This window comes from Aspergillus alliaceus (genome assembly GCF_009176365.1).
Source record: "Aspergillus alliaceus strain CBS 536.65 unplaced genomic scaffold BDW43scaffold_13, whole genome shotgun sequence".
NCBI lineage: Eukaryota > Fungi > Ascomycota > Eurotiomycetes > Eurotiales > Aspergillaceae > Aspergillus > Aspergillus alliaceus.
Window position 1 is genome coordinate 462,245 of NW_022474696.1, and position 20,189 is coordinate 482,433.

The 20,189-nt window shown below is 48.6% G+C and overlaps 6 protein-coding genes across 6 annotated transcripts; 4 read left to right on the plus strand and 2 right to left on the minus strand.

Moving 5' to 3' along the window:
- The first annotated feature begins 2,884 nt into the window (after nt 1-2,884).
- BDW43DRAFT_42317 (ketopantoate reductase family protein) lies at nt 2,885-4,627 on the plus strand. The gene is made up of 5 exons (XM_032050040.1): nt 2,885-3,336; nt 3,391-3,484; nt 3,558-3,612; nt 3,663-3,862; nt 3,921-4,627. The coding sequence occupies exons 1-5, from the start codon at nt 3,296-3,298 to the stop codon at nt 4,491-4,493; spliced, it is 963 nt and encodes a 320-aa protein (XP_031902046.1). The 5' UTR covers nt 2,885-3,295; the 3' UTR covers nt 4,494-4,627.
- Nucleotides 4,585-5,597, minus strand: BDW43DRAFT_271311 (uncharacterized protein; the record flags this gene model as incomplete). Its single annotated transcript, XM_032041409.1, has 1 exon — nt 4,585-5,597. A coding segment is annotated over exon 1 (287 nt), but the record flags the coding sequence as incomplete, so codon positions are not given.
- A 488-nt stretch (nt 5,598-6,085) lies between these two features.
- Nucleotides 6,086-7,744, plus strand: BDW43DRAFT_318504 (enolase C-terminal domain-like protein; the record flags this gene model as incomplete). Its single annotated transcript, XM_032048710.1, has 6 exons — nt 6,086-6,138; nt 6,206-6,263; nt 6,306-6,419; nt 6,557-6,802; nt 6,837-6,971; nt 7,053-7,744. The coding sequence occupies 6 exons, from the start codon at nt 6,086-6,088 to the stop codon at nt 7,227-7,229; spliced, it is 783 nt and encodes a 260-aa protein (XP_031902048.1). The 3' UTR covers nt 7,230-7,744.
- Nucleotides 7,434-8,332, plus strand: BDW43DRAFT_299138 (uncharacterized protein; the record flags this gene model as incomplete). Its single annotated transcript, XM_032044680.1, has 3 exons — nt 7,434-7,490; nt 7,616-7,828; nt 7,889-8,332. The coding sequence occupies 3 exons, from the start codon at nt 7,434-7,436 to the stop codon at nt 8,330-8,332; spliced, it is 714 nt and encodes a 237-aa protein (XP_031902049.1).
- Nucleotides 8,333-9,244: 912 nt separating this feature from the next.
- BDW43DRAFT_318508 (uncharacterized protein) lies at nt 9,245-11,695 on the plus strand (the record flags this gene model as incomplete). Its single annotated transcript, XM_032048711.1, has 1 exon — nt 9,245-11,695. One exon carries the CDS (start codon nt 9,245-9,247, stop codon nt 11,243-11,245), a length of 2,001 nt encoding a protein of 666 aa, XP_031902050.1. The 3' UTR covers nt 11,246-11,695.
- Nucleotides 11,696-13,738: 2,043 nt separating this feature from the next.
- On the minus strand, nt 13,739-17,322 carry BDW43DRAFT_271320 (BTB domain and ankyrin repeat protein; the record flags this gene model as incomplete). Its single annotated transcript, XM_032041410.1, has 1 exon — nt 13,739-17,322. A coding segment is annotated over exon 1 (2,711 nt), but the record flags the coding sequence as incomplete, so codon positions are not given.
- Between the last annotated feature and the right edge of the window lie 2,867 nt (nt 17,323-20,189).

Sequence of the window (20,189 nt, forward strand, 5' to 3'; positions counted from 1 at the left end):
CCGTCACCATGGCGGGCTGGTTCTCTTCATCTTCTCCCATTGATGATCAGGTGGAAAAGGCTACGTCATCTTCTTTGTATGTTGCGCGACGTTTCCGTCACCCCTTGGATTCGTTGTCGCCTGGCGATGCCGGCCGAATCCCGATTCTGACCAGTACACTAGGGAAGATATAGCCCTCAACCTAGAAGTTTCAGACCTTATCCGATCGAAGAGTGTTCAGCCCAAGGAAGCGATGAGATCTCTGAAGCGACGATTGGAAAATAAAAACCCGAATGTGCAACTAGCGACATTGAAGGTTAGCTCCTCAGCATTCTTTCGGAAGTGCTCATTCGCTTTCCCTGTATACTGATGCATTCTGTACTATAGTTGACAGATACATGCGTCAAAAATGGTGGAACACATTTTCTCGCCGAAATTGCGTCCCGCGAGTTCATGGATAACCTCGTCTCCCTTATGAAAGCGGAGGGTGCCCCGCTCAATACAGAGGTGAAAGAAAAGATGTTGGAATTGATCCAGGACTGGGCGATGGCAGCCCAGGGCCGTATGGACTTGAGTTATGTCGGGGAAACATATCGCAAGTTGCAAGATGAGGGTTTCCGATTTCCGCCGAAGACTCACATCAGTGGAAGCATGCTGGAGAGTAGCGCGGTAAGTGTGGATTTTTAGCTAAAACGGCCTCGACTTCGTTAACATTCATTGCTGCATTTTAGCCCCCGGAATGGATCGACTCGGATGTCTGTATGCGCTGCCGTACTCCATTCAGTTTCATGAATCGCAAGCATCACTGCCGAAACTGCGGGAATGTCTTCGATGCTCAATGCTCAAGCAAAAGCATCCCCTTGCCCCATCTGGGAATATTGCAGCCTGTACGAGTCGATGATGGGTGTTATGCGAAGTTAACCTCAAAACCCCTCACATCGTCTGGATTGTCGGACCGATCTGCCTTCAAAAACAACTCCATCACAAAGTCTAGTGTGATGGAACCCCGTACGGCGCGAGCGGAAGGTGGTTTTGATGATGATTTACGTCGGGCGTTGCAGATGAGTCTCGAGGAGGCACAAGGTAGAGGATCTACTGGTTACGTCTCACAGCCGAAGGCTGCTCCGGAGCCGCCTAAGGCATCTGCTCAATCAAGAACCGAGGAGGAGGAGGAGGATGCAGATCTCAAGGCCGCCATCGAGGCATCCCTGCGCGATATGGAACAACATAAGCAAAAGCACGCAGCTGCCCTGAAAAATAACACTACCACCGAATCTTCCGCATCCCGAGATACGCCTGGCGCGACTCCATTACCCAAGAATCCCTATGAGCTCAGCCCTGTCGAGGTTGAAAATATTCACCTTTTTGCCACGCTTGTTGACCGATTGCAACACCAGCCACCGGGTACCATTCTACGCGAACCTCAGATTCAGGAGTTATATGAAAGTATCGGCACCCTTCGACCCAAATTGGCTCGGAGTTATGGTGAAACTATGAGCAAACATGGTATGTCCATATCCATAAGATCTTGAGCGTGCTAGTACTGATGACAGATGTATAGACACCCTACTTGATCTGCATTCTAAATTATCTACGGTTGTCCGGTATTACGACCGCATGTTGGAGGAGCGTCTCTCCAGTGCATATTCACAACATTCACTAGGTTACGGATCCGTTCCTGGCGGTTCACGGTATCCCAACGTGTACCCGCCGATGCCTTCACAAGCACATGAAGGAAAGGGTGGAGCTGAGAATTTCTACTATGGAAGTTCAGCCGCGGAAAAGCCGCCAATTTCTGCGACCCAGTACCCCCAACAACCACCAGAGAGGGAGGGTTTTGAGAGACCCGGAATGCGCAGCGGAGCCATGAGTCCTGGCACGTACTCGCAGCCTACTCAGGCCATGCCACAAAACCTACCCTGGAATGGAAACGCACAGGTTGCGTCTCCCCAGATCTCAGCTGCCAATACACCTTTCCCTCAAAGCCCCTCGGCTTATCACGCCCCAGCCGCATCAATACAGTATTACACAGCGCCTGCGCAGCCAGAGCAAGATGCCAATACATATCAGTCTCCCCGACAAAGTGAGGTTGACACACCTTATATGCCATCTCCTGTGACACGACGCGATTCTCAGCACCAGCCGACAGGACATGCCAGCGTTCCAGCGCCAAGCGTGCCAGAGCAGCCACTATCCACGGAGCAAGTGCCGTCTCCTGCGTACCTACATCTGTCAGAACCTCACCCCATGCAACCTGGCAGCCAGCCTATACTACATCGCCAGCCCACCGACCCTTCGGTTCAGTCCTATTACTACCAGCAACAACCTCCTCCAGGGCACTCTCATCCCACGTACCCTCAAGGACCACCATTGCAACATGGTGCGTACCCTGTCAGCGATGCCTCTCCAGAAGGCGGCACTGCTCCGCCAACACAATATCAACAACCTCCACCATCCCGGCAGGCAGTTGAAGAGAGCTTGATTGAATTGTAAGGCATGGTGGGTTGCCGGTTTTTGCATGATGAGAAATGGTCTGGTTGTTTTATATTTAATTTGTTATAAATGAATATCCCTTTGTGAGAATCATGATACCAATTGTTTTGGGTTGTTAGCAGACGTCGAAATTGTATCCTCGTCCTTGATGAATTCTGCCGACTCTATTTGATCAAGATTTGGTATTGCATACTAAGACTAGGACCTTCTTCAAGAGAAGCGATAGCGTGCAGATTAACGTTTGTCCACATGTACACTAGTCGAAAGGAGCATAGTCAGTTTAGTCAATGGGAATGCGGGGAAAGCTTTTGTTCTCCCTCCTGATTTATGGATGAATCCCAATAGTTGATTCTATACTTCTCGTGAAATGACCCCACGTCACACCCCACCTCGTTTTTCCGGGGTTGGTATCGGATATTCAGGTAGCTTAACTATCTTGTATTAAACGAAAATATTTTTCGGGGCTACGAGTCTAAAGGAGTTAAGCCCACATCTTCTAAACACGGCTCGATTGGAGAGAGATGTGGCTGGGTCTGTGAAGTTGGGGTCTGTGAAGTTGCAATCAACTATAGCAGCGCATCATCCGGGGTTTTCAAGGTATATTAAACTAACAGTGTTAATTTTATATTGATAAAACTCCTTACAACCATTAAAATGCTAGTAATCTGGATTCTTTAGGTAAGTAAATGACCGCCACGTCCATCATCGGCCATTACTCCGAACCCCGCATGGGACTATTAGTTTATGTGCTACTGTCACCATTTCAACATTTTCACAACTGCATACCAGCAAACGGGAGCACTAAGATTGGACACAATTGAGAATGGACAGCCAGATAAATGTTCTCATTTATGGCTTAGGAGCGCAAGTTACCCTCATTTTCTCTTCTTGCGCCGCCCCACTGACAGTTTCATATAGCATTGGCTCCTTTTATACTTTTATCCTAAGTCGCTGTGACCGCGTTCATTTGACCGTGGCGGCGCGATCAAACTATGACGCCGTCAAGAAAAACGTACGTACATCTCATCTCTTAAGTTCTACAATTTGTCGAGGAGAACAAATCACTAATACCTCCACACCCGTAGGGTATCTTCATCGACAGCGAAAACCATGGGCAGCACAGATTTCACCCTCATCACGGTAAATGAGCCCTACCATACGTCCACAAGCAAGAGAGCTAACATCCGTAGTCCTAAAATCACCCGATAAAGTCTCCAGCCCATTTGACTACATTCTCTGTGCGCATAAAGCCATCGACCAAGAAGCAGTGACGTCCCGACTCCAACCCGCCGTGAGCGAAAAGACAACCATTGTGATCATCCAAAACGGTGTTGGCAATGAGGAGCCGTTCCGAAAAGCATATCCCAAGTCATCCATCATTACATGCGTGGTATGCCCTCCCCCAAGTGTGATGATGTTCAGTACGTATCTAGTACTTACAAACAAAGACATGGACAGGGGCTACGCAAACGGCACCGGGAACGATCAAACACACCAAATCAGAAGATATGCAGATCGGCCTGTTCCCCAATGCATTGGTAGATGCATCAATCGAGCGTACACGGCTGGACGCATTCGCTTCTCTATTGGAGGAAGGACGGACCAAGTTCCAAATTCTCGAGGATATACAGCGAAGGCGCTGGGAGAAAGTTGTCTGGAACGCGGCCTGGAATCCCCTCACTGCATTGACATTACTTGATACCCAGTCCTGGCTTCATTCCAGTGCTGATGCGATGCCCTTAACACGCCGTTTGATGCGCGAGGTTATTGATGTGGGGCGCAGGTGTGGTGTGCCATTGGAGTATGGACTTGTTGATGAGTTGATGGACAAGATCAACTCACTGCCGGGTATTGGGAGTAGCATGCAGACGGATTATAAGAATGGCAGGCCTATGGAGATAGATGTTATTCTGGGGTTTCCGGTTAGAAAGGCTAAGGAGTATGGGTTGGAGACGCCGGTTTTGGATACGATTCATGCGTTGGCACGGGCTGTGGATGGTCGGGTGAGGGCTTCTTTGTAGAGGGATTTCTAAATTATATATGAGCTCTTCTAAGTTGGCGATACAAAGGGTGCGGAAAGGGTTGGGTAGTCATGTTTTAGAGTCGAGCCAGAGCAGAATGTCGCCCAATTTTCTTGTTTCTTGTAAGAGGCCACATGTTTCTATGGCAGACTTATGATCTCCTGATTTCATTGCTGAGAGGATGTCATGGACAATAATGTTCAGAACATGAGCAAGGCAGTGGATATAGCTCAGTATCAACACCATGGAATCGGAGGCATTCTTTATCTGAGCGACTTGAATCCTCATACTTGAATTTATCTAGAGGGGAGTGCATCCCGACTGATCTCGTATATGGAGGTTAACTCAACTTTCCTCCTGGAGAGAAGCAGTAAAATTGGCGCCTTTTGTTTCGAGATTACCGCATGATAAAGCTGGGCTCTACCGTATCTGTCTCGGCCGTTTACGTTAGTCCGGTTGTTGTTGGTAGCGAGTAAGATTTTCGCAATATCTACGTGTTGGTCCATTACTTCTAGAGTAGATAGTCTAATTCCATTAAAGGTACCTGGAACATTGATTTGGAGATCTTTGTGTTGCAGCAGTCTCATAACTATCAACTCCCGGGCATATGCTGCACGCTACATCGCGGATTCCCCATCTCTATTTTGGGCACTCACGTCAATATCCATCCGAGTCAGAAATATATCAATTATAATGCCAGACCTAAATACTGCGGCGATAATGAGAGTAATGCTTGTTTTTACTGTGGAATTGATATTAGCTCCACATTCAAGCAGCGCCTCTGCAAGCATCATGTTTTTTTTTGTGCTTCGCAGCATAATGTGAAGCAGAGCTGCTTTGCTTCTGAGCATCGGATTGATGACGAAGCCCTCGTAGGATGTTGTAAGTGCTACGTGTGGAACATGCAAACGAAACGATATCTCGTAAGTCGTCACACTTCTCTGCAATAGGAAGAAGAATGTCGCATAGTAAATCAAGGAAGGCCATCGTGTTCGACATTAGTTAAAGAAATATCTGTAACCAAATACAAAGAACACTGAGTCGGAGCGGGGAAGTTGGCGTTCAGCGATATATGTATGTTGTTTAATGTTGGAGAGTTTATCCGTAGCTGTTATTAGGGTTATGTCTCTAAATTGCTGAGTAAAGGGCTGGAATCATTTCCGTACTCTTGCTAGGCGTAAGTATTCCGAGTATCGCTGTTACAAGGCTTTTGGTGATTCAAGCATTTGTTTTAGCCAATAGACTTTGTTAATGAGAGCACAGGACTCCCTTGTATTTCTCCACGAATAGAGCACTTCATAGAGAGCTGGAACGTGGGGGATGTTACTCCCCAGAATATTGAGGACCCCCACGCGGGGAAGTATAGAATAATCAACACATAGTATGTCTGGCTGTATATAAAGCTTTATAGACATTAAAAAACTAGATAATGTCATCACTAATTAACCATTTCTACTAGAGGAAAAGAAATAGCCAAAATCAAATCGATCGAGTATTTCCACGTCAAGCCCCGATGGCTTTTCGTCAAAATTACTGCCGATCAGGACCGGTTCGGAAGGGGCGAGGGCACGTTAGAAGGCCATAGGCAGGCTATGGAGGGGGCTTTGGATGAGATCATTGCGAGGGTTGCAGGCTACGAAGCTGGGTGCGTTTCCATATTACCTTCTCTATTGCGGCTTTGTTCCTAGTGGAAGAGACTGATCAATTGGTAGTGATATTGAGCATATTTGGCAACTTGTCTGGCGGCTTGGGTTCTACCGTGGCGGGCCGGTATTTATGTCTGCACTTTCGGGAATAGATATTGCTCTGTAGGATTTGAAAGGCCGAGTCCTTGGGGTGCCTGTCTATCAACTGCTCGGGGGAAAGGTACGTCAGAAGGTCCTTGTCTACGCCTGGATTGGAGGTGACTGGCCCAGTGATGTGGAAGTCGAGGCGTAAGTATTTTACACTCACCTAAAAAAAGAGTGTTATACACTAAGACCGGAACAGAAAAGCACGCATCGCTCAAGGCCTCAAGTGCGTTTAAAAAGATGAACACAACAGAAGACATCAACTGACTGGAGTCACCGTCCGCCATCGACTCTTGCGTTGAGCGCCTTAAACAGGTCAAGGCATTAGGTGTCGACGCAGGACTAGATTTTCACGGTCGACTACACAAACCCATGGCCAAGCAGCTAGCGAAGGCATTAGAGCCCTACCGCCCAATTTTCATTGAGGAACCGCTACTTTGTAAACATCCCGAAGCGCTGAAGCAGCTCTCCGATCTAACGGCCATTCCCATAGCGTTCGGGGAACGACTGTGCGAAGCGGTTCCTGGAAGATGCGTCAGTGGATGTATTGCAGCTGGATATTGCGCATGCGCGGGGTATCTCAGAAACGGTGCGGATTGCTTCTATGGCTGAGACGTACGATGTGGCGGTTGCGCCGCATTGTCCGTTGGGCCCTATTGCACTTGCGGCGTCTATTCAGGTTGCTTTTGTCCACGCCTAACTTTGTTATTCAGGAGATGTCCTTGGGGATGCATTATAATGTGGAAGCAGGGGATATTGATTTGAGTAGCGATCTGGTGGACTAAAGTCAGTTTTCGATATCAATGAGGGGTATGTGAAGGCACCGTCTGGTGCTGGGTTAGGCATTGAGATTGATGAGGCGTTGGTGAGGAGAATCAGCGCCAAGAGGGAGCCGTGGCTTCCGAAGGAGTTCTATGGGCCTGATGGTGGTATTCGAGAGTGGTAGTGTAGTTGTACCTAGTTTGGCTATCTTGACGTTGTTGTTGTTGTTGTTGTTGTTGTTGTTGTTGTCCCGCGGGATATGTGTATGGTTGTTTATTCACCACTGCGGTTAATGCGGGGGCGTGGGGGGAAACAATCAACTATAAGTAGTAGGCTCAACCTCTTCGAGATTCTCGTTGTTAGCAACTACGATCCCGAATCGCGCACTATGGATCTCTTTTCTCTCACGGGCCGTACCGCACTTGTTACGGGTGGGACTCGAGGCGTTGGACAGCAGATGGCCATTGCCATGGCTGGCTGAAGCTGGCGCAGATATCATTCTTGTTCAGGTGGATATAAATTTGTTGCGGTTACAGAAGCCCAAGAGATCTAACCCCTAGCGTTTCTCAGCGAGACACTAACAATCTAGCCACAAAAGGAAAGATTGAAACCCTAGGTCGCAAGGCAATCATATACACAGCCGACTTATCTTCTCGAGTGTCCATCTCGCCACTGGTATCAACGGTTTTGAGTGATGGACACGATATGGATATTCTTCTGAACTGCGCGGGGATTCAACGGCGCCACCCTGTCCATCTTTTTCCCGATGGTGACTGGGATGAGGTACGGTATTCTCGGGGTGATCGAAAGGGAAACATCCATCCTAGTTTTGAGCAGCATTAGGTTCTCCAAGTCAATCTCTCCACCGTCTTCGCCCTTTGCCGGGATATTGGCGCCTACATGCTCACGCGTACCCCGGATGCTTTCGGCCGCCGTGGAAATATCATCAACATCGCATCTCTAATGTCATTCCAGGGTGGATTGAACGTGCTGGCTTATGCCGCCGCGAAGGGAGGAGTGGCACAATTAACCAAGGCATTATCAAATGAATGGGCCAGCAAAGGGATCAACGTCAATGCCATTGCCCCCGGTTACGTGGCTACGGACATGACGGCAGCGTTGAAGGGAGACCAAGAGCGATCGGTGAGTATCCTGGAGAGGATCCCTGCGGGACGATGGGCGACACCGGAGGATCTCAAGGGGGCGACAATATTTTTGGCGAGTCGGGCGGGTGCGTATGTCTGTGGTGAGGTTTTAACCGTGGATGGCGGGTGGATGGCGAGGTAAAACGTGGGCTGTGTATTGTACGGTAGCCATAGTTATTCTATGTCTACATATAGCGAGACAAGACATTTTTCTGCTTTCAAAGGAACTTAGGAGTGAATTGTTATGATTTATCTTTATATTAAAACTAATTGGGTAGGCATCTAGTATATTTCACTTGAGGGACCAATAGGTACCGTACCATGGTAGCATGGCCTCTTAGTGCCTCTTAGTGCCTGTGAGTAGTCAATGAATCATTGTACAGGATCATTACTCCATATACGGTAGCCCACTACGAGAATTCACGCTGTCTTGTTCTCCACGGATTTCGATATCTTTCGCCGCACGCGTAGGTATGATGACGTAGAAGGATACTGTGGAATATGCAGAGAAGAGAGAGAAAGATTGGCCAAGATGACGGACTGGGTATCGTGAAGTGTCCAATCATGGCCGTCGATCGAGGAGAATCCAGATCCACCCCCAATGCGGTCTAGACTCTCAGTAAGGTAACGGTAATACAGACATTCATTCTATTCTTACCCTTTCCTTTCCAACAAGATCTCTCTCTCTCGTTCTCCCTCATTCTCAATCCTGTCTAGTCTCTCTAGTCACCTTATCTAAACTTCTGAGTTAGGAGATTTCCAATTTTCTTTTTCGATCCCCGTCCCCCTCATTAATATCTCCCCTCCATCCTTCCTCCTCTCATCCCTTCTATTACTTTTCACAACTGCACAATTTAATCAAAACCCTCGGGTGTAACGAACTTCTCACCTCCAACCAATCGCCTCGCGCCCCCCCGCGCTGTCGGGGGAAAGGCTCACGACACCGCAGCGCTCTTCCAAGGCTTTGCTTTTTTCTTACTTGTCCACCGGCGAGTTTCTCCGCGCAAGGTTCTACCTGTCGTGCCACCGAGTCACCCCATTCGCCCTTACCGCCATGCCAACCTCTAACACATCGTCCCCGGTCAAGCGCCCCGGTCTGGGTCGTCGCGCAGTCTCCTCACACGCCGTCGTCACGCGATCGACATCCACCCAAAGCGAACTGGCCAACTCTCAAAACCAAAACCAAAAGACCTCTCATCGTGCCCATCGTGCTCATATCGTCGGCGGCGGTCGCAACCACCACCGTAATCCTTCTTTTGGCAAAAATTTAAATAAACTGCAGAGACACCTGTCTCAACAGCAGATCGAGACCGAGAAACCCGGCCGCCATCATCAGCGCAAGAAGTCTGCTCCCGCGACTCCCGCTGCCGTAACGCCCGCCACGAGTCCGCGTGGGCAACACCACGTCCGCTGGGATGGAGCCTTGGGTGAGAGTCACCAAACTGCTGCTTCTATGAAGAAGAACAACTCGAGTCCGGCCCTGCGGCGGAATAGCAACAGTGTTATAGGAAAGATAGGCAAAAAGGCCTTGGTAACTGATCGGCCTCATACTAGCTCGGGCAAAAAGAAAACTGTGGGGTTTGAATTAGGCGACTCCGACGACAACGACGACGGTGACTGGGAGGATACCACTCAGTCACCGGAGAGCACTCGGCGCAGCTCCGTCGCTCAGTCCAGAGACAGTGTGGAGAACACTGCAGTATTGGTGGATCCGCTGACATTCGTTAAACGCTCTTATCCACAGTTCCCTCGTTCGACCAGCCTTCCAGAGTCGAGCCTGAATAATTTTGGTCACAACAACCAGTTGCCCGACGGGGACAGTGACGACGAACACAACAGCGACGGTGATAAACAAACGCGACCGCTAGAGACAGAAGAGCGTGAAGGAGGTAGCCGCACCGCGGATCACGGCGACATTGCTTCTCGCCTGCTAAGTCCATCTCACTCTGCGAAAGCACCGCCCGCCATGTCCTCCATATCAGCCACAGCGAAGCCAGCCATGGTGGATCCGTTGTCACGCAACGCGTCTTTGACCAATATAGCTGCCGGGCATGATAACCTACGCCGTCCAGTATCCTCGTCCCAGAACGCATTAGCTAGCACCCCGGGAAATCTGACCCAGGCCACATCATCGTCGATTGAAGGAGGCGTGTCGAGGTTCATCAAGGCTGGTTTTCAGGCAGCTTCTCGCACCGACTCGGATCCCAACACTCCGTCCTCGTTCTTACCCCATTACCACCCACAAACACCGCCATCCCCTGGTCGGACAGGTTCAAAAAGAACACGAGCATCTCCTCCCTCCCGGCCAGCCGGCGCAGAACCGCACTCCCGCACCCAGCAGAAGCTATGGCTGCAGCGAACTGCTGCTCTGAACACTTCTCCTCCTGATGGTCATGGCGTGTCAGCGGCCGCATCCCCATCAGCCATGGACCCGGCCTTCATGGCTGCAGCTCACGCCCGACCAGGAGCCGGATTCGATGCGGGAAGAGGACTGGTAAATGGAACATTACGGACCGGCCCGGTGCACGATAACGAAGCAAAGCATATCCGCAAGGCATACGAAAAAACTGCATTGGAACTAACAGTCGTCCGAAGGTTCCAGTCGCCGACCGGGGATAGTTTCCGTCGGTTGACCTCCCGTCTCACTGGTATGAAACTGGGTCCTAGCCACCAGCGACATTCATCGCTCGGCAAACCAATTAAATCGGCACCGGCTTTAAACCTTCTCCAAAATGGCAAGCAGCAACCTACCGCTCAACCCAGTCCAAGCCCGGAGCCGAGACAGCTAATCAGCCGAAAGCGCTCGGGCTTGAAGACTTCCGTCTCCCAAACATATCTCCCAGAACCCGATGATCTGGCGAACGAATCTACGGATTCTTCACAACGACCCAGACCTCAACACCCTTCCCACCGCATCCTCTCCACATCTGATGAAGCTGCTCATCCCCTTCCTGTAGGGGAAGAGTTACCAGAGGAGCCATCAATGCTTGCTAATGAAGCCGATATGATGATTCGTCGAATTTGGGAGAGTCGTGAAGTAGCCACTGCTGGCTGATGTACAATCACCTCAAGCACCACTCTACTTATGTTTTCATGTCTTCACTACTTGACTCACGGCTTGCAATAATGTTTGCTTCTGTTTACAGCTGTTTTTCATCGGCTCGGCTCGGTCATTCATGGTGTTTACGGTGCATGTATAGCGTACCAGCTCATTTTTGGGGTTGAATTTTGTGCATGCGCATTACTTCTAATGCATGTCTTGCTTTCAGATTGGGTTTCCTTTCTTTCTTTATTTCTTTCTGTCACTTATTATTCCCCGAGCATAGATATCTTCGGTTAATAATGTAATGTATCTACTTCTGAGAGTGGCCGCGCATGGTTTACCTAGGCAGGCTAATTCTTGAACACTTAAGGCCTTTCAACCCAGTAGTCGCCCATCTAGTATAGGATTATCTGTATGTATTAGGATATATGATCCCACAAGGTGTATATTATAACGGATCCATAATGATCAGCCCTCCGTCTATGGTAACCAGATTCTAAACCAAAGAGGCAATTAAATAACAAGACCATTTGTACAATGCGACAACAAAAGAAAAGGGGGGATTAAATATAAGCAAAGAAAAGAAAGCCCCACCAAGAAAAAGCGTATAAATAACATCACGTACTCCTTTCCCGATCTTTAACTCGACCATGCCCACCACCCCTCCTACCCCGCCGAGCATTATTCCCACCAGCCTGCGCCGCCCGATGCTGATTTTCTCGCCGGGGAGTCGTCTCCTGCACCGGCTGACCGGAGCCCTTACTCCGCGGTACTTGTTTAGTTGGTGTAAAAGTAGGGTTAGAGGCAGTGTTAGAGACATCCGGGGCATTTCCTCCATCTTTGCCGCCACCGCCGCGTCTCTTGCGTGACTGTCCCTGGCCCTTGCCACGGCCGCCACGGGTCGACTGGGCGTTTCCTTCGTTTTCTTTTTGGGGATCGGAGGGGCCTGGTTCTGGGAGGCCTTGGATGCGTCTGCTTTCTTTTTCCCACCATTCTTGGAATTCTTGTTCCTGTTGGATTTCTTGGAGGTTGTGTTTAGCTGTTGCTGCTTCGCGGATTTCGTCTTTTTCGGTTTGTTGTTGCATGAGGATTGCGGCGAGGGATAGGGAGTTTGGGGAGGGGGTAACGAAGCTGGTTTGGTAGGGTTCTGGGCGGGGGATGTGGCGGATTGACTGGATAGAGCGTTGAGGTTGGGGCTGTGGGGTTGCGGGAGGGTTGGGGGATGGCGCTGGTGAGCGGCCTGGGATCGAGGGTCTTGGGGGAGTTTGTGTGTTTGTGGTAGGGATGTTGCGAGATTGGCTTTGTACGGGTGGTGTTTCTGGTTTGGACCGCGGTGGTGGTGGTGTCCCTGCGACTGTTTGGCGGAGGGTCATGGAGGGTGGCTTTGGCGTGGATTTGAGTGTGTTGGTGGATCGGTCGTCCTGTCCGTTGGCAGATCCTAGGGGGATCGGTTGAGCCGGTGTTTTGCTTGGGGTCGCCGATTTCCAGGGGTTCTGGGGAGGTTCTTTGGCTTTCTGCTGCGCGGCGAGCATGTCTTGCATTTGTTGCTGCTGTATTTTCTTTCGCTCCTTTTGGGATAGCTTTTGGGTGAAGGTGCTGTTGTTCTCCCGGCGAGTAGATGACATGCCTAGACTGAGGTTGGATACCCGGTTTTGTGACGCTTCACTCATGATATCTTTCAGATTTCTCTTGGATCCTGTGATCTCCGATGAGCTCCACGGTTTTTTAGAGGCATCTGGAGGAGTGAGAGAGCCATTCCTTTTGCCGTGAAGCGCAGTAGCCCGTAGTCCTGTCGGAGACCCTGCAAGTGCTGCACCTTGGGGAGAGGCCATTTGGCCATCCAGGTAGCTTCGACCTTCCGAAGATCCTCCATCCATCAGACTAGAGCCCAGAGCTGATGAATCAGGATATGACCGGCTGTCACTGCTATCATTTGGTTTGACTCCACGAAGCGCCGCCTTCCCTTTAAGAGATTCCCAAGGTGTGAGTGGACTCTCCTCGTCCATTTGGAACATCAGGTCACCGCTTGAGTGCTTGGGTCTCAATGATGGGCTGCGTGACGAAGCAGTTGAAGCATCTTTAGTATGAGTCTGCTGTGTTTTCTGTGCCGAGGGCGCGATCATCGCTCGAAGCCGTCCATCATTGGATTCGATTTGGCTGAGATGCGATGAAAGCCTCATTGAATCAATCCGTCGCTGCCTATCTCTTTCTATCAAGGCCACAAGTTTAGGATACTTCTCGAGAAGGTATTCTTCAGAATTGCGCCCTCGTGAAACTGGGTAGCTCGAAAGCTGATTCTCATGGCAAACAGAATCAAGAGCGCTCAGCAAGAACCCATCGAGATCACCCAAGAACCTACAGAGGATATTAGCAACCAGTGCTTCTTTCGATGATCTTCCAAGTTCCTACCTGTTGGAGAGTAGATCTTCCAGATTCAGGCAAATATACTCCAACGCAGCATCTTTAAATTCTGGCACGCAGCAAGGTGCAATCGCATTTAAGAGATAGCACACATTACGCGTGGTTACTAGCTTCTCTTAGTAACTTGCCGTAATTACAATAATATGAAAGTTTGCTTCAACGTACCGAACCTGCCAAGCATCTTCTGGCATATTTGACCCAGCCGGTCAATCATCAACTCGTTCGCCACAAACGCAACATCAAGCACCAGGTCAATGAATTCTTCCAGGTCCTTCGTTCGAACGTGATCGAAAAGTTGCTCATCCGTGTCAGCATATATATACCGAAGCACGAACTCAAAGATATGTCGATCAATATGTTTCAGATCAACGTAAATATCGTCAGTCGGATCTGAACGGCGGGAGGAAAGCCATCTACCACCCGAACGACCTCGGAACAAGGCATCGAAAAATGGACATCTTTGGCAGATAACTTGGCTGTGAACCCTCATCGTGTCATTTTTCAACTCAACAACCACATCGCCGCTGTCAAAAAAGGATAAATCCTTGATCGCATGTTCCATGTCTAACTTCAGAGCCTGAGTAGGCTCGATCATAAGCCTGGCAGATCTCTCTAAGCTAGAGAAGCCTAGGCAGGTTGCAATACGCATCACTTCGGAACGGACCTGACGATACCTAGAGGCACATTCTGGCGTGTACTTAGCCAGTTGCCATACATCAAAGACATTGTCTGTATAGGAGAAGAAGGCGAGGTTCAGAACAGTCAAAAAATCAACAGCTTGAAATTGGAGCTGTGGGCATCCTTCAACATCGTAGTTGATTGTTAGCACGTCAGGAATGTAAAAGGGGTGCGCATGCGGTAAATCATGAAATGCCTTTCTTAGAACCGGACTGCGCCCTGTCAGTATGAATTCGTGTACAGGCAACCGTATGTCAGAGGTTGTAGTCATGATCCAAACTGTTCCAGGGAAGCGCCCGGTCTGTAGTGGTCGGAAATATGTCTCGATATCTGAGTCTGACATAATGGCTTTCTTAATATTGGAGACCGGCTCCGAGTCTAATACACTGTCTTTGTCCACAGCCACAGAGCCTACTACAGAGGTGAAAGGCGACAGTGGTAACAAATCCTTCCACAATGAACTTTGGTCCACGTTGATTTGCTCCCTGGTAACATCACAATTCCGCTGCACAGCTGCAAAGGCTCCGAAGGCGTTGCTGCATACCCCCACGACACGGGAAAGTCCAGGTACGCGGGCAAATTTGTGATCCTTTGATGGATCATCCTTTAATTTCCCACGTTTTTCTTTCCTCCATGCCGAACCAGATGCCGTACAGATGATGATCGAGCCATCTTGTCCGACATCGACATCTCTAACAGCCATGTGTGCCTTTTTCACAGACCACACACGAGTCGGGGTAGATAAGGAATTCCGTATCTTGGCTGGGTTTGTGGTCGACGTCGAGCTCGGTGTATACTCTGCCTTATTCACCTGCACTGTGAAGACCTCACCAGCACTAGACAAGGCACATATATTATTTCCACCAGCTGTTATCTTGATTATCCGATTAACCGATGTATCGTACCGGGTAGACATGAAACTGTTCCTTATGAAACTCGAGCTTATGTCCAAGGGGAAAGACAGCCTCGAGTAACCATATTGCGAGAATACCCAAACTTCATGGTTCTGGAGAAGAATAGCCGTGGCTTGATCAATAGCGGATACGCTCTGGATTGGCGCACTGAAAAGAGATGCTCCTACGCGCCGAGGAGTCGTCTGGGTTTCAAGGGATCGAGCATCCGAGTCAACAAGTCCAAGCTGACCTTCATTCTTACCAAAGGTATACAGCCCAGAATTGCTGAAAACGACAGAGTGTACGGCAGATGCCGCTGCTCCAAGGATAGTTTCCTTCTTAAATGGATTGAATATTTGTCGTGGGGTCTTCTGCGTCGGCACATCGTCCCGGTTATTGGTTCTTGGGAGACCGTAACCTAATTGACCAAACTTGTTGCTCCCCCAGCTGAATATCTCGCCGTTCTCCGTAATTGCAAGAGTGTGATCTTGGCCAAGGGCAACAGAAATAACCTTCTTGTTAGCCAACCCCCCTGTTTCAATACAGACAAAGCTGAATCTCGTTGACTCGTCACCAGTACCTAAGCGTCCACCCGGGCCAAAACCGCACAAAAACAGGTTCGATTCCGGATCATTAGTGAGAATAGCTGTGTGGAGCTTAGACATAGCAATGTTCTGGATTTTGATAGACTTGTTCTTGATCAATGCAGGCAAATCCACATCTTGACGCACTTGATGAGGATCTAAACTCCCTCCATCCGACCGCTGCTCTTGGTACTCGGCGTAAAATCGCTGCAAGAGATGTTCTGGACGCCGGAAAGTGATTCTTTCGGGAAATTGACGATCGTCCTGGTCCCCAACACCAAGGTTTAAGTTCTTGTTGCTCCCGAACGTGAATACCTCGTCACCCAGTACATTTGTTCTTGGTTTCAACGCTCGCTTTGCAAAGTGGCCATCTTCGTTGAAGTCATCAGGTTGTGAGGATGCTATAGAAACAGCGTCTGTGTTGTCAACATCGGTAAGAATCGAACCATTCGCTATCGGAGAAACAATACTCTTAATGTCACGGGATGCAATGGTAGCCCCATAGACATCAAAGGGACTATATCCCTCTCGATCTTTGATTTTGATCAGAGTTCCGCTTGCGTTGGTTGTGTTTCCCGATTTACTAAAATCCGTTGCATCACGTATATCACGAGCCAGTAACGCTTGGGCAATGGCCGCATTGCCCGCATACAAAGCTCGATGCAGAGCCGTCCACCCACTCTCCCAATCTTGCACATATATGTCAATAAAAGGCACCTCGAGTAGAGCGACAGCGAAATCATTCGCAGTAGGCCTTGTTGACGAGGCTACAAGGTGGAGTAACGTTCTTCCAAATTGATCGCGAGCATTTAATTCCTCCCGAGACAATGTCCTTCCGCCCCGAGGTGTGTTGCTTCGATCTGGGACCGGGCTACCAGGAGACGTCCCGCTTAACTTCTTGCTTTTCGAAGAGAAACCAGCGGGAGAGACTATGGTACCACCAGGGCTTCCGATCTTGATATTGGAGGGTCCACCAGGCCCTGGAGCCCGTTGGCCGCCGGAGGTATAGCTGGCAGTTGCCAGGACCCGCCGGAAGCTATCAACGTCATCGCGCAGAAAGAATTCCCAAAGCTTGCTACTCATGTGCCCCAAGTTGTAGTATGTCAGAATCCTTATCAGCCGACGAGTAGAGCGTCGTGTTCACCGCAGATGGGTCACGGCGCACCGGAAGATCTCCGCGGGCGACAAGAGTATTCTGACAAGGAAAGGAGTTGACAGTCGTCAACGCGTATTCGGTCTTTCAGACTGTTCTCGAAAGAAAATATATACCAACGCGATGGCCGTGAGGAAGACAAAGGAGATGGAGCGAAGGGGAATAGCGACGTGTTGTGAAATGAACGATATGCGGTGGCGATGAGAGCTATGTACTGTATGTATAATCTTCGAGCCTCGGACGTAAGAGGAAAAGGTAGTTTCGACGCGGTCGGTTCGATTCGCCAACGATACGCGACAACAAGATCGGTGCAGACGTCCGAGTTCGAGTGACAATGGAGGAGAACAACGTGGGGATATTATCAGCGGTTTTCTTTTTCTCTCGAAACTGAGGGAGCCGTCACGGGATTTTGAGTGTATGACAGACCCATGGATTGGAGAGATAGCGCAGACAGCGTCCAATCAGGCGGTGCGCACCCCTCCATGCGCCGGGACGAGAGGTTGGGGACGAATTACTACACTTCTACTACCAAAAACTTATCCCCTTACAAGTTCACCAAGTCTTGATGAATTTTAAGCTTTGGGTTTAGAATGTAACCCTGAACTCTGCTTGGAATTTCTATCTCGTTTGCCCTAAAGCCATCCTCTCAAACGAGGTACGTATGTACATACATTCAGTGGTGTTTAGTTCCCGCTCGAGTTTCTGACGAGATAGACTTCATGGGAAAGGAGAGATCCGTCCAAATCTACTAACTAATGAACAAACGAAAGGGTTCCATTTTATTTTATATCTCTTGTGCCTTGTCCCAGGTTTTGCTCAGCTCAGTTCCTGGTGGTTTCTCGGGCTTCTACTCTTGATCATTCAGTTGTCAAGAATCAAACATCTGAATATGTCTTTGCTACAAAGGAATGTGCCACCTGTCTCGACATGAGCCATAGTTACACTACTAGTATTGATACGAAGTATAACCTTGGGGGTAAAAGACCATGACTACATCAGACGCATAGTCCAAGTGCCTTGATAAGTGGGTACGATAACTCTGCAGATGAGATTGTCTGATCAACACTGCCAACGGACCTCAGACCCCTAAAAAGACTAAGTGCCTCACTAAGTAGCGCCCTTACTTTATTATCCTAAGTAGTGTAGGTAGAGACTATAAACCAACTTTATGCGGGTTAAATAAGGTCAACTAAAAAGTGAAGTAAAGTACACACAAATTGAAGACGATGCTTTCATAGATTGTACAAGGGCCACACTGATGGAAGATGCTCTATGGATCACAATGACTTGACAGTAACTTACTCGGATTAATATTTATAATTAGCTGAAGAAATAATTTAGTACCCACTGTGTATGATTTGGGTACCATGATCTACTTCTTTTCTTGATAAGGTGGAGTATCCATCTATATTAATGGCTAAAATAATGCCCGAGAATCTGACTTGAATCCTTCGATAAGTTCTATCAATATCTAGATGTTTGGAGGAGAATCCTCCCCACCGGGCTCCCCCAAAAAAAAAAAAAGAAAAGAAAATGGGCGTGATATGTGGTACGGAGTACGAGAAGGATGAGATGAAGACAAGGGACAACAAAAGAAAAGAAAAAAGAGGTTAACCAGGCGAGAATTAAATCCTACGGAGCACGCACCCAACAACAAAGGTACGATACCCGATGAAGTATCACTTTCTACACACCATGCTGTATAATACTCATATCTATAGGCATACCTCTGCATTCACATCACCAGCTGGCGCCAAACAACAATGACCAAGTCTCTTCTGCATTGCCGGGGGAAATTAACCGGCCAGCTTTTCTACAGCAACACCGGGAATCATGTTCTGTGGAGCAGGGAAACAGAAGAGCCTAGACTAAAGTGTTAGATGCGTCATCGACAAAGAAGTCCCCTGCAAGGATGCTTAGGATAGTGTGCTCCGCTGTAGAGCTTGCAGTTCCGGTGCATAGAGCTTGTTGCACACCTGTAAGCCATACTGGTTCCTGCCACTAAGCATCTAGGATGAGCGACTAGGTGTGCCACTACATTCGGTCTATGCTCCAGTCGTTTGTAGGCTGGGAAACTGCTCTGTAAATTTCATTCCCCACTGTAGAAAGCTGTTGCAGGTGAGGCGACCATTCCCAGAAACCTCAGCATCTTGGGGAAGGTGGTCTATGCTCTAGGTTAGGTTTCCCTTGTTGGTTCCATATGGTGTCCAAGTTGGTCAAACATAAATTAATCTTCCTAGATCAGTATTCTATATATATATATATATATATAAGGGAAAAGAGAGAGAGAGAGAGAAACAAAAAGTAAAGTGACCGAAAACAAAAGGCAAGAGAGCGGAAAAAGAAATAAACTAATAAATTAGAAGATATAATGGAGTGAGGGAAAAAACAAAGAAAGGGAGCAAAAAAAAAGAAGAAACCCTGCTATCAATGAGGATCCATAATCACGGGGTTGATTAAGTTGATTGATCAACCTGTGCAAGCGGCAATTTCTGGAGCTATCATCATCCATTCAGCAATACTCTTTGCTGCCTCCATTTTAAGTCCTGTATGGTAATTAAGTTGGTTACCTGGTATTACTCACATCCCTACCGATGGTCACGAACCTTAGGGAAAAAATTAGAGAGAAGGATAAATAACTAACAAGACACGTACAGCTGTTGATGTGGGACATAAATATTCTTTCTACTTACATTACATCAACATCCTGCTGCCAGTTGTCTGAAGTGGGGAGAAGGATCCATGATTTCATGGGATTACCACCTGACGTGACTGTTTTCGTTTGGGGTCAATCATAGGTACATACCGCCTACTACTAGTAACAGCACTATCGCTGCAACCGCCGGCTATCTATCCATCCTTTGACCGCCTTCTAACGCCCTGTTTTTAATCTCGCCAGCAACTTGTATTCTGATTGGCTGCGATTGATTCCTGACCAACTCCCGTCCTTCCAACTGTACTTCAGTACTGTACTACTAGTACACCGTAAGGACCTAGTAAGTTGTTCTCAAAACCGCTTCGAGGGAAACTGGGAAATAAAAATATCCCTTACTGGTATCTCATTTAAGAACTCTTTACTCAGCTTTTGCAAAGCATGCCGTGGCACTTGACAGCCTGATCGTGTATGTTATTCGCACTTGACCAGGACGTGGATTGCTCATGAACCATCCGAGTCACCGGGTGTGCGTCACAGACCTTTCTGCTCCCGTGCCGCCGCCGCCGTTGTT

Coding starts and splice junctions, on each gene's coding strand:
- BDW43DRAFT_42317 (XM_032050040.1), top strand. CDS start 3,296: ATGGACAGCCAGATAAATGTTCTCATTTATGGCTTAGGAGC. Junction 3,337..3,390: donor CTCATTTATGGCTTAGGAGC/GCAAGTTACCCT, acceptor AGTTTCATATAG/CATTGGCTCCTTTTATACTT. Junction 3,613..3,662: donor CAGATTTCACCCTCATCACG/GTAAATGAGCCC, acceptor TAACATCCGTAG/TCCTAAAATCACCCGATAAA.